Source organism: Arachis hypogaea, chromosome 13 (genome assembly GCF_003086295.3).
Source record: "Arachis hypogaea cultivar Tifrunner chromosome 13, arahy.Tifrunner.gnm2.J5K5, whole genome shotgun sequence".
NCBI lineage: Eukaryota > Viridiplantae > Streptophyta > Magnoliopsida > Fabales > Fabaceae > Arachis > Arachis hypogaea.
Genome location: NC_092048.1, coordinates 3692454 through 3709911, shown reverse-complemented (window position 1 = coordinate 3709911; position 17458 = coordinate 3692454). Strand labels below are relative to the sequence as shown.

Genomic DNA, 17458 nt, shown 5'->3' with positions numbered 1-17458 from the left:
CACTCGCTCTTATTTGTAATGGTATTGTTTATTATATATTTAGTTAGGAAAAGTAAAGGGTACCAATATATTATCTGCTAATTTATTGTCAATAATAATTAATTATTATATTTTAAATATATGTATAAAGAGACACATCCAGAAAATATATATATAAAGACACTTTCATTAGACACAACCATAAAAAAAATATTTTTGTTAGATATATCCATAAAGATACTTCCGTTAAACACAATTATAAACAAGAGTTGGCAGAAGTTGGCAGAAACTCTGTTGACAACGTAGCAGAATTGATTTAATTATTGGATGTGTAATCATTTACACCAACAACTGTTATATAAATGACTAATTTCAGGTATTTGTATATAAATATAACTATATTTATATTCATAGAAAATTTATATAAATCTTATTACCAGTGTAATCAAACTATGGCTAACATTTATGATGAAATTTTATAAATAATAATATAATCGAAATAAATTTATATTCGTAATTAAAATAGCGTATAGAGATACAAAAATATAATGAACGCACTAAAGAGAAGTTATTATCAGGCTATTAATCGTTGCCACTAATTTGAGCTATTGTGGCCGTCGGTAATTTGTAAAATTTGCGCCTATTCATCGTTGCGACTAATACTATTCTGGACAAATAAATTTATCTTGCTCATCTCTAAATTAAAAAACGACTAGACCTCATTAATGATAAATAATTTAAATCTTATTTTTTATTTTAGAAATAATTTACTCATCACACTTTAGCCATATTTAATTAAATTAATTAAATTTTCTTTCTTACATCATAAATAAGTTACTAGCAGCAATATAGAACGGGAGTAAAAATTGACGAATTTTATTAATGGATTTATTGCGGTCTGACCGTTTGTAAATTTGATTATTAATGTCGTTAAAGCCTTTAGTAATACTTAACATTATTATAGTGGCAACGAGTAACGAGTTAAGGTAATAATGCTAGGCACTTGGGAGACAAAAAGAAAAAAACATAGAAGTTATTTTATTTAGTATTTATTAATTATGATTAATATTAATTAATATTAAATAAAATAAATTTTAATTATTTTTTTTTAAATATTTCCAATGAACTAATTGGTAGTTATTTTTTGTATTTATAAAATATTTAATTACAGTACAACAAAAATTTTAATTATTTTAGTGATTAATTATTAAAAAATATATAAAAATATATAAATAATATGTTTGGACTAATTTAATAAATAATTTTTAGTAATTATAGAGTATCTTTATGGCAATAATTACTCTAAAATTTTAAAACAATTTAATTCTAAATTTCTATGAAACAATAATAACTAGTCACTAACAAATGAAATAATATGTATATATATGAGTTTAATTTTGATACAACACTGGCAATATAAAAGGTTTTACATAGTCGTAAAATCACATTCGTTATTTTTTATGACTATATACGCATTCAATGTAAAAGATAGTTATTTTTGTTGATGTGACAATACGTAATTAAATGTATGTGTAAAACTATTTTATAATGATAGTGTATCAAAATTATATAGATATATAATTTTTGAAATAATTCTCAGGTGATATTTTTCCTAATACAATCATCTAATAAAATTAACAATTAGAGATAGGTAATTCAAAAATATTATCTGTACTAAAATTAATCAGCATATATTTTTGTAAATAGTAAATATATATGGTGTTTAATTCAATTATTTTTCAATATATATTTTTATTTGTGTATACTTTATATTTTAACATATATTATATACAGATGACTGATTTTTTTGATAAATTTTTAGTGCATATCCCATATAAATTCCATCCTTTAATAATATATTAAACCAACTTGGGTTGGTCGAGTGGTCATCAACTCGCTTGTTCGCTTAAACAAGTTGATACGAAAATAAAAGATAAATAAGAAGATAGGGATTGAAATTGAAAGGGATAGGTTGAAGTTGAATACAAATAGAATCACTTCACTTTTTACCTAATTTCTTGGTGCAACAAGAAAGGGACTCCTCAACCTAACTTGTTCACACCACAGTTTGGGACTTGAATCGAAGGAATTTTTCAACCTTATACCCAATTTCTCGATGTAACAAGAGAAGAACTTACTCAATTTCACTTGTCCATATCATGGTTTCATCATGAAATCAAAAAGTGTTGTGCACTCATCTAATCTCTCTATATGAGGACTACCTTATTTTATGAGGTATTTATAACTTCTTATTAGGTCAAAATAGAGAAAATCATAAGTCTAATAACATAAAGCCCACTATAATAACTAAATAAACAAAATCAAAATGCGTCAAATTAGATTGAGCATTCTAAAAATATAAATTAATAACTTCTAAATAAAATTTGAACTCTTCATATCACAAACATTTAAAGCACGTATTATTCTCCCCCTCTTAAAAAAAAATTGTGCTTGAATCTTGTAATTGAAAAAGATAGTATTTAAAAAAAAACAAATATAAGGAAACTCTCCCTCTCCCCTTTTTCTCTTTCTAATATCTCTAATATGTGAATGTTGATACCAAATGATACAGAAATAAAAGATAAATAAGAAGATAAAGATTGAAATTGAATAAAAAAGATACATTGAAATTGAAAGGGATATAAGTTAAAATTGAATACAAAGAAAATCACTATACTTTTTATCCAATTTTTTGATGCAACAAGAAAGAGGCTTCTCAACCTAACTTGTTTACACCATAGTTTGGGAATTGAATGGAAGAGACTCCTCAACCTTCTACTCAATTTCCTGATGTAACAAGAGGGGCTTATTCAACCTCACCTGTCCAGATCATGGTTTCATTACGAAACAAAAAATGATGTGCACTCATCTAATTTCACTATACACCGACTACCCTAATTTATCAGGTATTTATAACTTCTTATTAGGTCAAAATAGAGAAATCTTAAGTCCACTAACATAAAGCCCACTATAATAACTAAATAAACAAAATTAAAATACATCAAATTGAATTAAAATATTCTAAAAATATAAACTAATATATTCTAAATAACACTTAATTTTTCGTATCACAAACATTTGAAGTACATATTACTCTTGGTACGATAATACTCAATTATTATTAGAGATCGACTAATTTGATTTGAAACTCAATTATAATTAAATAATTGGTAAAGTATATTTTTGTCCCTAACATCTGTAATTTTCTTTAAAAATATCTCTAACATTTAATTGTATTCAATTTTATTCCTAACGTTTTCGATTTGTATCAGAATTATCCTTGAACGTTAACTCTATCTAAAATGTTAGAGACAAAATTAAAAATATTCCGGGATAATTGTTAAGGACAAAATTGAATCAATAAAAAATGTTAAAGACAAAATTGAATAAAATTAAACGTTAAAAGACAAAAAACATACTTTATCATTAATTTTTTTTTGTCCTTTTCAGCAAGTCAGACATATTGAAATCACAATATTTCATATATATAATGTATTGTACATATTGTTACAAAACACCAAATATATAACACTATTGTAATAATATAATCTTTTAGATAGAATTCATTAAACTCAAGGGGCAAACAACCTTAATCAAAATTATAGAATACACTAAACAACACTTGCTTACAATGAGATTTGTTTTTAATAATATGCGTTTTACAACTTTAATATAGGGAAGGGACGACACAAATCTCAAATAAAGAATTTCCTAATTCTATAATAATCAAAGTTTAAACTTGTGTAAAAACTTGGCATATCATATCGTATTATAAGAAAAAAAGAAGAAGAAAGATATGACTACGAAGAGTGTAATACATGCACAAATAAAGTTGCTTACTATTATTGGAGTGGTTATTTATTTTGTTAGTGCTGAGTTTCATGAAATTACTCCTCCTAATAAAAAGTATTGGGATGAGCATAATGCATGTAACTACTGCAAAAAAGAAAATTTTGATGATCCAAAAGAGTTATTGGGATGCATTCAGGTTTGCAATATTATTCCTAAACAACTTGGGACTCCATCTTATTATATTGCAGGTAAGTTGAGAGAGTGTATACAAAATTGCATAGTGAAATATTGGAGTCAAACACCACGAGAGCTCATGAAATGCATTACAAACTGCTTTGAAACACTCAGCTAAGCTACTTCTTTAATAATATGGTAAGCATTCCTATTTGTATTTTTTATCTTTATTTTTAATCTTTTTTTTGTTTTTATTTTTAATATTTTTTTTGTCCTAGAAACAGAAAATATTAAAACTGAAAACACAATCTAAATGCATCCTTCTTAAATTATGGTAAAAAAATTGATTGAATTGTGTTTAAAAAGCATATATATATAAGGTATTTATTTATGTGAGAAGCACAACCATAAGGAAAATTTTAAATTTTATCTTAATTTCGTTTGTAATATTTAAAATATTTTATTTTTGTCTCATACATTTTATTTTATCATTTTTTGTTTTTTAGTTAAAATTAATTTCTTTCAAAAATATTATTTTTCTTCTTCTTCTTCTTCTATTATTATTATTATTATTATTATTATTATTATTATTATTATTATTATTATTATTATTATTATTATTATTCTGTTACTTTTACTATCAAATTACCACAACTACATTATTAACACTATTTAGAAGAAGATAACAGTAGAAAAAATATTTTTGAAAGAAAAATTTAATTTTAGCAAAATAAATAAAATAAAATGAAATGAAACATTTGGGAAAAAATATTTTAAAAAATAGGAATGAAATTAGAATTTAGTTCGAATATTACGGTTAAAACAAGATTTCATCCTTTAAAGAAATCATGGAACTTAAAATAGCTGTAAATAATATATAAAATAAAATACTTCAAATTTTTCTTTTTTTTTTAGCTTTGAATTTATTTCACTATACTAGCTTGGTTTCTATATATGCCTTATACAATTCGAGTTTAAAGCATTAGGAGCCACACAGATAAAGACGCTGAAAACGTCTTTTTATAAAGATGTTTTTTAATAATTAAAATTTAACACATATAATCGATCAAATCGTGTTAGTTTTGTTAAAATTAGGCTAGACAAATTAATTTGATCGAAAAATGGTGAATCAAATCTTGAACTAGTCTAAATTAATATTATTTTTTATAGAAAATGACTATAATACTTTATTATAAAAAATGACTAAAATACTTCTATTATATATATTAATTTTAAGAATCCTAAATTTTAGTCCTTTATTTTTCTATCGTAGGGTTAGGATTTAGAATTTATATATATATATATATATATATATATATATAATAAGAGTATTTTAATCATTTTCTATAAGAAAGGTATTGTAGTCATTTTTTATAAAAAAATAATTTTAATTTAGACCAATTCAATATTTGATTCACCATTTTTTCAGTTAAATCAATTTGTCTAATCTAATTTTGACAAAAATAATATAATTTAATCGATTATATATGTTCAATTTTAATTATTAAAAAATATCTTTAAAAAAATATTTTAGGCGTCTTTATCTTATCTTAGTGACTTTCTAAAGCATTTGCATTATTAATATCATTATTGTTGTGCACTAAGACCTAATATCTATTTGTTGCATGCAGGGAGAGTTGAGATTTAATAAATACTCCAATAAATGAAAGAAATATATATTTGAGCACCTTGATCTTCTTTCTTTCTCTTTCTCTCTCTCCTTTTTTTTTCCCCTTTTGTGCGCAATGCATTTGTCAAATTAGTAAGATGTGACATGTGCTATTATTATTTTTTAATTAATGTTTTCTTTTATAACAAAAAACAATTAGCAATAGACAATTTCGTTTCTAATTTGACCGAAATTTCACGTAAATCTCATGGTTTAATAATCCATATCAATATCGCAAAATAATCATTTTCCCTAAGCAGATATTAATTTGATCATTCAACAAACACAAATTAATTTTAAATAATGTGCACTTAAACTATAGTCTACAAAGTTATAAGTCAACAAAAAAAAAAAAATAGTCTATAAAGTTATCATCACATAGTTATTTATTTATTTTAAAATAGGGGAAATTATTATCACATATATCTTATCGAATCATGCGTAATAATGTAGCATGCTAATTGCAACCAGAATATTTAGCTATCATTTAAGTATATAATCTTTATATAGTTTATAATTATAATGTGTGTTTTTTTCCCTTAAATTGACTTGAATTAGACACGTTTAATTAATTTTAAGCTATAAATTTTATTTTATATATAATACAATTATTCAATTTATTTCATTATGTTAGTATTGATATTGATGTTGTGATAATAGTGACGATGATGAAATAAAATTAAGAAGAGGGAACAAAGGAGGACAATCTTAAAAAATTTTGAATATACCAGACACGATTTTAAACAATAAATTTTTTCAAAGATCATTTTAATTTGCAGCTCAAATATCAAGAGTTTAATTTTGATGCATTAACATATAAATCGTTTTATACAGTCGTGCAATCATATCCTTTTTTTGGATGATAATTCACGCGATCAATGTGAAATGTAGTTATTTTTATTAATATGACATTACGTAATTAGATGCACGTGTAAAACTATTCTACATCGAAAGTGTATCAAAATAAAAAAAAAAAAAAGGTTATAGCTGGAATAATTTAAAGTGAGAATTGTGTACAATTTCTTATTTTAATAACCCATTTGTTTCTTTGAAAATGGACTAAATGTATTTGGTTTGCAGGTTGGGGATTGAGGGGCATGACAAAGAGAGAGAGCTATGAGATTTGAGAGCGAACATAATTAAGAATTTAAGATGAGAAGCTCATCAGAGGAATAAACTTGGGCTAAGAATGTTAATTTGAAAGATCACATTGGATTTAATTAAAATTTCAAGATTAAATTTAGCTAGGAGTGAAGTTTAATAATAACTAATTTGAGTCTTTATTTAGATAGAATTAATTAATTTTAATAGGCTTCCACACAACAAAAAAAATTATAAATAGTGGTTATTCAATTAAATTTATTAAACGATGAATTAAAACAAATCAACTTTCATGTATTGTTAATATGCTATAAAATAGTTTTATAGCTGGTTTAGATTGATTAAGTGGCTAATTTACTTGTCCGTTTAGATAAGTATTGAAAATTTGAATTTCGTGATGTAGGGGTGCTCATGGATCGGTCTGGCCCAAAAATCGGCCCGAATCCAATTATTTTGAGGCTAATTTGGCATGGCTTCATTGTGACTCAATAAGATATGAAGTTTTAATAAATGGTCCGACTAATTTATTAAATCGGGTTCGGGTAAAGGCTCGGTTCACTCGGACTCGTCCCGTTGAGCCTGCATAGAAAAAAAATATACATTTTGTATTCATAAGACTTTAAATATGCATTTTGGTATGTAGTTGACTAAATTTTTTTTTTTACTAAAAGTAGGGAGACTCAAATCCGCGACCTTTTAAGTGAGTATGGGGAGACTATGTCATTTGAGTTATAAATTAGACTATGCCATTTTGTAATTGACTTAATTATTATTGATGGTAATGAGTGACTAAGAGAATGGGGGGTTGAATCTTAGCCCCTTTTTGCTGAATATTAATTTATGTTTTTTCAAAGAAACTTCAGGAGATATTTCTGTTTTTGTCTCATAACAAGTCAAGAGGCATTTTCTTTTTGTCTCGTAACGGGTTAGGAGATCTTTTTTATTTTTGTCTACAACGCAACAGAAACAGAATAGGAGTAAAAGAGAAAGAGAGAATCATACCCATATGTATCCTGATTCAGCTGCTAAGTGCAATGTAGCATACATGCAGTCTCCATCATAATAGTGACGAAATTTCACTATAATCATCAGATTGCAAATACCAATTCTTCCGTAGGATCTACCCAATCCTATCTGGGACAAATCCAGATTCTATCCCCAAATTTGAACTTGACTTGGACTCCTACCAAACTTTCAACCGCAAAGTGCTAACCCAACTTGTAAGAAAATCTTCACAGGATCATGAAACACAACATACAGATGTACAAAGAAACTCTGATACATCTATGGCTTTTTCTCTATATTGATCACTGCCTTTTTCCTCTCACTGGCTTTTTCTTACAAACCTCACTATGTTTGCCTTTTACCATGAGACCCAGACAGACGATACTAAGAAAAAGAAAACAAAATGAACATCTTTGAAGGAGAAGAACTCAGGAAGCTTGGGTAGCTATGAGAACTCTGTGCTTTACACTTTCTCTCCTTATCTCAACCCTTGGCCGTTCACCCATATTATGGAAGAGGAAGCTTCCAAGGTTAAAACCGGTTCAACTAAGCAACTTTTTCTCCAACCCAGAGTAGCAACGGTTCGGACAGAGAGAAGAGAGAGGAAAATACCGAAACAAATCCAACATGCATGTACCTCTCTCAACCCTTCTCATCAGGTTCCTTCACTCTGAGCCCTTGATCTTGACTTTGATTCCAAGAAAGAACTCTGACCCTTGATGAACCTCTGATCCTTGATAGCTCCATGCTTTCCATTCTTGCTTCTTCCTATCTTGTAGCTCTAGAAGCTATCTTCTTTCTTTGATGAACAAAAATGGAAATGCACTTTTGCAACTGAGACCTTCTTCTCTGACAGAGACGGATCTTTTCTTTTCTTGGTATGGAAGATCTTGAGGCTCTTCTTGAAATATTGCCTTCAGTGGTAAAAATATAGCCATGCCTTGCTTCGGATCTTCCTTCTTCATAGGCTTTCTTCATCCTAGCCTTTTCTTCTTCCATAATTTCACTGTTACTCTGTCTGAAAACTTGTTTTTCTTTTCTTCTTCTGATTGAAGTGACTGAATAGCAAAGAAGAGAGAGGAGAGAAAAGATACACAACATTCAATGCACAATTAAATGAAATTGAATTGTGAGTTTTGGTTATCAATGTGTGCATTCAATTTAATTGAAATTTAAATTCCACTATCAAAAGAAAGTGGATAACCGTGGCTTGCTTGGAGTCCTTCTCTCTCCTTCCAATTCAGACCAAGGTTTTGTTGGTCTAAGAAGAAAATTGTTTTGAGTTGTGCCCATGTTTCTTGGCCTAATTAGCTTTGTTATCCCTTTAAACAATTCAGCCACATAGTATGAAGTAATTTAGCACAAGGCTTAATTAATCTTTAAATAACAAGTTGGACTTAAAATGTCTTTGCCCCAATAATTAAAATCTGTACACTAACAAACATATTAACCAAACAATTGGAAGCAAATATTGAAATAACAATTTTTTAATTAATATTTTTAATAATTTTTGATCATCATAATAATTCAAAATTTTCAAACTTAATAATTATTATCAGACTTTAAATTATTATTAGACTCTAATTATTATGTGAATGTTGCAATGTTATAACATAATTGTTTTAAAAAATTTAGAGGTTCAAAAGATGTAAGATCTAAATTTTGGTGATGTCGTGATGAACTATAAAAGGTATATTTTTTTTAAATTAATTTCAATCTTACTGTTTTGTTTTTAATCAAACTTATTGAATTAGAAATAGCAGTGGTAATATGGCCCAGCACATTTTGTGATTTATAGCCATTAATTAATCATCATTAGTATTTTTAATGGTGTAAAATTACATCTAATAGTATGATATTACACACTCTTTTCTTGATGGTTAAGTGCTGGCTAGGTTTTAATGAAAGTGCTTACCTGAGATTTCTCTTAGAAATAGATCAAACAATTATAAAATTAGAATTTATAAACACCCTCAAGTTTTAATATGTATATCAACTTTTCGATAACAAGTAAGTTTTTTTCTTCTTTATAAATAAATGTTATTATAATTTTTGGCATAAAGTTTATCAAGATCCGAATTTCACCCGGTATAAACCCGATTTTAGTATGATAAGAAAATAGTGTGATTTCACTTAGTCTAGTATTGGATAAGGTTTCAAAAAATAGATCCAGTTAGGATCGGGTCTTGGTCAAGGCGAATCTGACCCCATGTGCACCCCTACAGTATTGTATATACAATAACTCATTGACAAACTTTAAATAAAAATTCAATCCATGATAGATTAGTCCTTAATCAATAGAGCAAGCAATGAAAAAAAAAGTATAAAAGAGTTTTATAAAAACAACTAGTCATGTATTATCAAATTTGAAAATTTGTACGTAGTTGTTTTCATTTTTTATATAAAATTGATAGTTAAGAACCATTAAATGACAATTTAATTAAATATGTCAAATTATTTAACGATTTTTAACTATTAATTTTATATAAAAACAATTGCATGCAAGTCTTCACCATCATCCTATTAGCAAATAACTAATTTTCATAAGAAATAATTTAAACTTAAAAATCTAATTAAATATCATAAAATTAAATATTCATGTAAAATTCTTTTATATAGGAGATTTCTTAAAAATAAAATTCATATTTAGTCCAAATTATATTGATATTATTGGATGGTGAATGCTATAGGAGATTTGAATGATTCAATTAGCATTCACCATAATCTTTGCACGAGAGCGCAGCGAAACGCAACCCGGACCTGTTGGCCGCACAAAACCGGATTGAATAATCGGCGATAGGTCCGAAACTTTTCGTTTTGGCATTGTTAAGTGCAGATTCATTTTTCTGGTTTTGGTCTCTTTTTCGCTTCTATTCTCTTCGGTCAAAAACACACAAACACGCAATCAAACCAGCCACCATCCCCAAAGTCGGTGTAAGCATACATACTCCTATCTTACACCCTAACCCTAATTCTTAATCATTTCTATTTCTATGATTTGGCCTCCAATTTTTTCTTTTTGTGCGGTTAATTATCATTTTTTTTTTATTTTTTACTTAGAATTTTTAGTACGGTTCGTGATTTGATTGATTGCTGATTCTTAATTTTTGGGTTGATTTGATTAGACTGGTTGGGTCAGCATGCGTTAGATTCTGTACCTTTGCTGTTCGATTGATTGATCCTGTGCTGAATTATCGGGTTTGTGGAGATGGATTTGGCATCCAGTTGCAAGGTAAGTGATTAAAGGCTTCACCTTAACAATCTAGTTGTGGGGTTTTAAGGTTTTAGGATTTTTTTTAAATTTTCTTCTGTAATTTGTGATCCTGATTTAGTGATGGTATTATAGTTCCTCAACATAATTTCTAGAGGGTTCCTAGTAAATTGGAATGGTTCATTTAATTTTGCATGACTTGAGGGAACTGGTTACCGTTTTGTGTGGTTTAATTTGGTTTTTGGTAATGGCTAGTTCAATGGATTCTCTGGATACTACTTTTTGGGTGCAAATTGTATGCTTGCTTGGCGTATTTTGTAAGAGTATTAATGCAGAGTAAATCTTTGATTTTTCTTGGTGATTGGCTATCTGAGGACTAGAGGAAATAGGGACCTGTATTAGGAATTTGATTTTTTGAATTTTGATTTACATTGATACCGAAAGACAATTTTTCAGGAAGCTGCCTCGTGTGCCTCGAACTCTTGGTCATTGGTTGGGTTTTAGTTTTTATCTACTTTCGTTTATTTATAGGGAATTATCATGGTTAACCAAGGTTTTATCGTTTTTTCCCTTTTATGTTTTCCATTTTTCCATTAACCGTTTTTTTCCTTTTTCTTTTTTTTTTTCCCCAATGACAATGTAAACTAGTAATTTAATAGCGGATACATCATGGACAATTTGATGGTTTGAATACTTCTTGCTGTGGCATTTTTCTTTTTGTTTTGGGTTGTATGCACTGTGATATATTAATCATTGTGATTTGTCATTCGACTTTACTGATTTAATGGCATCTCTTGTAGGAAAAATTGGCATATTTTCGAATAAAAGAGCTCAAAGATGTCCTCACACAGTTGGGCCTTTCAAAGCAGGGAAAAAAGCAGGTGAGATAACAAAACTTGATATGGATTTTCCTCCAAAATCCCAATTTATAGTGTTTATGTTCTGATTCGTGGCTCTTGTGGAATGTGGGTGATGCGAAACACATCAGAACCACCATTTCTTTCATTGATTTATCAATCTAATCTTTTGTATTTTGCCATTTTCACCTATGTTAATTGAATTTGGATTACTGCATTCACATCTTACGTGCATAAAGAGCATACTTGTCTCACTATTAATGAGTCTGCTACTCTTAAAATTGATGAATACAGGCAATAATGTTTTTGTTTTTGTGACTGTTGTAACTTTGGTTTGAATCCCATGCATTATTGCCTTTTGATGTCTTGGAGTCTTAGGATGATACAATGAATGATGTTTGTTCTTCATCTTTTGTAGGATCTTGTTGATCGGATACTATCTATGCTCTCAGATGATCAAGGTAAAAACTATATGCACAAACGAAAAGTAGGTCAATCTTAGGATCTAACACTGCCTTATGTTTCTTTATTTATTTTTATAATAATTTTAGATAAAATCCATATACGGCAATAAGTATAACAGAGTCAGGAATTAAATTTTTAATTCCTTCAAAATTTCTACATGTTTTTCCAATATCTAGCTGAACCTGTCAATTTTAGTTTGTGTTGTTGAATTTTATTCAAGTTTTGATGGGAGTCTCTTGATAAGGTCATGTAGTTTCATTTGTGGCAATAGTTAGCCCTTGTTGTTGGTTAGAAAATTCTGAGCTGTTTGTTCCCATCATGGCTTTATTTGTGCCTCAAATTTATGTTTAAAGCTGGTTTGGCATAGTTTAGGAATCTTGGCAATTTTTTCTCAGATGCAGTGTGGTGAATCACAAACATTTGACCTATTTGGCATTTGTGCACTATTTCATGATTTTAATATGCGGAGTTGGTTTTCTTGTGTTCCTCTCTCATTGTTCTGTTAAACTTAACCAACTTGTCACTTTTCCCCCCCAGTATCCAAAATGTTTGCCAAGAAGAATGCTATTGGAAAAGAACAGGTGGCAAAATTAGTGGACGACACATATAGGTAAGTCTTGGCAACAAGTTTGATGGTATTCTGTTCTACTAATATAAAATACTTAGATAGTCATATGCGGTGCATATATTTGTGTCTGGTTTATGTTGGTTCTTCGTTCACCTTTTTTTTTTTTGGCCCAGAAAAATGCAGATATCTGGTGCCACTGACCTTGCATCAAAGGGACAGGGAGCCTCAGATAGCAGTAATGTGAAAATTAAAGGTGAAAAAGATGATTCCTTTCAATCAGATACAAAGATTCGCTGTATCTGCGGAAGTACATTGGATACAGATCCATTGGTCAAGGTGTAATATTCGATATATTCTGTGCATTTGCAGATGTTCTTTTAAATTGCACGTACTTTCAATAGGACCTCTTGTTTCCTATATTCGACATTTCATTATGGAATTTCTTTTTTTCTCATCTTATTGCAGTGTGACGATCCACGATGCCATGTGTGGCAGCACATAAATTGTGTTATTGTTCCAGAAAAACCTATGGAAGGTGTCCTGCCAGTACCTGATAAATTTTATTGTGAACTCTGTAGACTCAGCCGTGCAGACCCGTATGTTTACATTTCCTTCATGTTTATATATATAATATGCAATGGACAAAATAAAGTTGAATTTTTTCATAATAATATGTTTATGTCTTCAAGGGATTCTGCTGGTTGACATTTGCCTATAATGTGATCTTGAATTTCCTGACGTTGATTTCACCGTTGTTATGATGAAGTGGTTTTAGTAGTAATCTTTTAGTTATCTCTATCCTACATGGATACTTATTGAGTTTGCCACTCAACTTGTTGCTTCAGAATTATATACTATCTTTCCCATCAAGGATTTGAATATTTTGTTCTTTTGTTTGCCTGGCATATTGAATGGTTCTTCCCTTACTTTATCTGCTGTATTCTCATAGTTGACCAAAATTTTCTACTCATTATTTAGCATTTCATTTTCTTGCTGTTACATATCTATTTATTTCTGTTTATTCTGTTACAGGTTTTGGGTTTCAATGGGACACCCCTTGTTTCCTGTGAAGTTGAGCATAACAAGTAATCCAACTGATGGGTGAGTACACTGGATATATTGAAATTCGATGTAGTTCGTGTGATTGAGATTTTTGTGTGTCTTGGCCAGGTGAATGCATTTTCTAATTATGTTGTGTGCCTTGGAATTTGGTAGAAGGTAGTATCACTGAGAATGTATAATGTACTAAATCTCCACAATGGTTGAAAGATGTAAAAAACAAGTGATAGATTCAGAGTTCTTGGGGTATTATATATTATATAAACAAGTATTTTACACTTTGCATTGATCATAATATTAATGCTAGCTATTATTTATATCTTGTTCAATAAAATTCATTAGCGGTTGAATTTGCTTTTGTTGATCAAGTAGGAAACTTATTTTGGCTTCTCTTTTCTGTTTCGCTCATACCAATGCTTTTAAATCTCCGTAAAATGGAGGTAGGCTAGGAAAATTGGTTTTCTTCTCAAGACACACACTGATACCCAATGACCATGTCCCATGCAATCAATTATCTGTTTCTATGGTTAAATTTAATTTTCAATGTGGCTTTTAGATGGATCCTTAATCATATACTCATATTTCTTTTTCAGATCCAACCCAATGCAGAGTGTGGATAGAACATTTCAATTGACAAGAGCAGACAAGGACTTGGTATCAAAACCAGAATTTGATATTCAGGTTGGTTTTAATAGTGGTATTTAAGTGCTGGTAGATTAATTGGTAGACTTTTTTTATATAGTTTGTTCAGTTATTAATGACATCATATTTAGGCTTGGTGTATGCTTCTGAACGACAAGGTTTCATTCAGGATGCAGTGGCCACAGTATACAGACCTACAGGTCAATGGTATGTTTAATATAATTATATAAGTTGCTCTCATTTCCAGTTTGGATTTTTGTTTAGTTATATTGATCTATTTTTGAATTTCATATTTTGTTGAGCAAATTTAAGCTCATTAAAGTTAAACATCAAATGTGTGTGTAATGAGTGGTCTTCATTGTGGTTGTATTTTAAACTCTATCCTTGAACAGGTGTTCCTGTTCGTGCAATTAACAGACCTGGTTCACAATTACTTGGGGCTAATGGGCGTGATGATGGTCCAATTGTAAGTTTGTTGTCAATTATGTTGTACCAATTTTAGTTCTAACAAGGGCTGATTTTCTATGTAAATGCCATTTCTATTGGATATAGTTTTTATGCAATAAAAGATTTCTTCTGGTTTTATTAAATTTCTTACTGTAATTTTTCCTTGTCAGATCACGCCATATACAAAAGACGGAATTAATAAGATTACCTTAACAGGATGTGATGCTCGCATTTTTTGTGTGGGGGTCCGTATTGTTAAAAGGCGCAGCATGCAACAGGTAGATTGTATTCTAAGCTGATTAAAATGCTAATATAACTCTTTGAATGTGTACCTTCAATCCAGCTTTGTATTGGAATGGAGAGTTTGCTGTCTAATTACCTCTTTATAATATCTATCCAAAGCATTGTAGTCAAAATAATCTGAGCTGCAATTTGATTCATGTGACATAATGGAAGTCTCCCCCAATCAATCAATCAATATTGCTGTTTTATCAGAAGAATCATGTGTTGAATTGATGTAATTGTCTGAGAATCACAGAATTCCTATGGTTTGGTCATTTTGGAGCCAAACGATGACTATGTGGTGATGATGCAGTTCTAGTGGTGGATCTTGGAGGGTTGTGAACTAAACAGCCACTCTCCGCTGACAAGGCAAGGAAGTGATGACTGAGTGTGACCATATCTTCTTGGTGTAGAGTTTTGTAAATACGACAAATCTCTTGGATCAAGGGTGTACTGTCAATGCTGTCCAGACTGATAGATGCAGTAAATCAGCGGTGACTGTGGGAGGGTGGCAACCCCCGTGATTGTGAGCCTTTGGTGGTTGGACAGTGGACCAGTTGAAAGGGTGGTGGGTTGCGAGATGGGTCAGTTTTCTGGATGAGGTTGACAGCGGCAGAGAACAGTAGATGGGTTAGTGGGAAAATAGGGTTTTGGTTTCTATGCCTTCGGAGAGAGGGGATCAATTTTATAGCGTATATTATAAAAGGCAATAAGTCTAAGGAAATTAATGATTCCAAAGAATAAAATATTCAAAAAGTTAATTTCTATAATACGTTTTATGCCTTAGTAAATTGTAAAAAAAAATACTTTTAAAATTGATTATGAATCTTAACTTCCAATTCAGAATTCTGAGCACAGGTCTTAATATTCCTGATTCAACTATGACGGAGTGAAGTTCCTATGTTTGTTGTATTTTTGTTGATTTCTTAAAATTAGGAACATGAGAACTGTTTTCCTTTTTATTTTCTGTTGCGATTTTTTAATAGCTATTAGAACACAAATATTGGAACCGAAGTTCCATCTTGCCTAGGTACCAAGGAAGATGTTTGTTCAAATAAAATGGAACGTATGGTAGCAAACAGGCCTCATAAATCCTGATCATTTGAGGTTTGGTTCAGTTAGCTAAATCTAAGCTTTTGGTGTCTAGTCCACCAGACATCGAAACTTACTTTTTCTTGGAAAAGTTAGATAAATAGATTTGGTTTCTGGTTGTTAACCAAGTTTACTGACTTTAACTGGATTTTCTGTGTAATTGTTGTCTCACTTTAGGGCTTGTCACACTGTTGAACCTACAGGTCCAATACAGTTTTAAGTTGTGATTTGATTTTTGTAGCTGTTGCTCTGGTATGATTATTTTTTTCCCCATTATTGTGAAATAATTGAGTATCTGTTGTTCAGATCCTAAACATAATTCCAAAGGAACCTGAAGGTGAACAATTTGATGATGCTCTTGCACGAGTTCGTCGTTGTGTTGGAGGTGGAAATGAAGATGATAATGCTGACAGTGACAGTGATTTGGAAGTGGTTTCAGACACTTTTAGCATCAGCCTTCGTTGTCCGGTAAGGCTTTCATGTTTGGGATTTCTTACTCTATTTTGTTCAATAAGTTCAGGTACTAAATTTTTCTACATTTTGGTGAAATAGATGAGTGGTTCAAGGATGAAGATTGCAGGTAGATTCAAGCCTTGTATTCACATGGGATGTTTTGATCTTGAAGTTTTTGTGGAAATGAACCAAAGGTCAAGGAAGGTAATACTGTAATAAAGATGGTTGGTGTGCCTAATCCACCTCAAGTCATCTCCTCTTTCCTCTCTGATAAGCATTAAATTGTTTCTGCAGTGGCAGTGCCCAATATGTCTCAAAAACTATGCGTTGGAGAATATCATTATTGATCCCTATTTCAATCGCATCACTTCTCGGGTATTTTTCAAAATAATTCGTCTTTGTAAATTGTATATTTGATGGAGCAATAATTATAATTAAATTGTTTTGCTGTTACAGATGACAAACTGTGGTGAGGAGGTTACAGATATTGAGGTGAAGCCTGATGGTTCTTGGCGTGTTAAGACAAAGAGTGAAAGTGAGCGCCTGGAGTTGGGGAATCTTGCACAATGGCACTTCCCTGACGGGTCCCTCTGTGTTTCGGCTGATGGAGAAGGCAGAAGAGTGGAAGCTTTGAAGCTGGTCAAACAGGAGGGTGTTTCAGA

General features: G+C 30.1%; 1 protein-coding gene and 1 long non-coding RNA gene across 2 annotated transcripts; both read left to right on the top strand.

Moving 5' to 3' along the window:
* The first annotated feature begins 3516 nt into the window (after nucleotides 1-3516).
* Nucleotides 3517-5796, top strand: LOC112735707 (uncharacterized). The gene is made up of 2 exons (XR_003168514.3): nucleotides 3517-4143; nucleotides 5577-5796. It is a non-coding gene; the product is annotated as an uncharacterized lncRNA (long non-coding RNA).
* Nucleotides 5797-10372: 4576 nt separating this feature from the next.
* On the top strand, nucleotides 10373-17458 carry LOC112736540 (E3 SUMO-protein ligase SIZ1; the record flags this gene model as incomplete). Its single annotated transcript, XM_025786044.3, is given in 16 exon segments — nucleotides 10373-10654; nucleotides 10846-10952; nucleotides 11732-11812; nucleotides 12207-12249; nucleotides 12791-12863; nucleotides 12995-13157; nucleotides 13287-13417; nucleotides 13854-13922; nucleotides 14474-14561; nucleotides 14654-14729; nucleotides 14915-14988; nucleotides 15140-15247; nucleotides 16650-16811; nucleotides 16896-17000; nucleotides 17091-17171; nucleotides 17253-17458. Coding segments are annotated over 15 exon segments (1484 nt in total), but the record flags the coding sequence as incomplete, so codon positions are not given.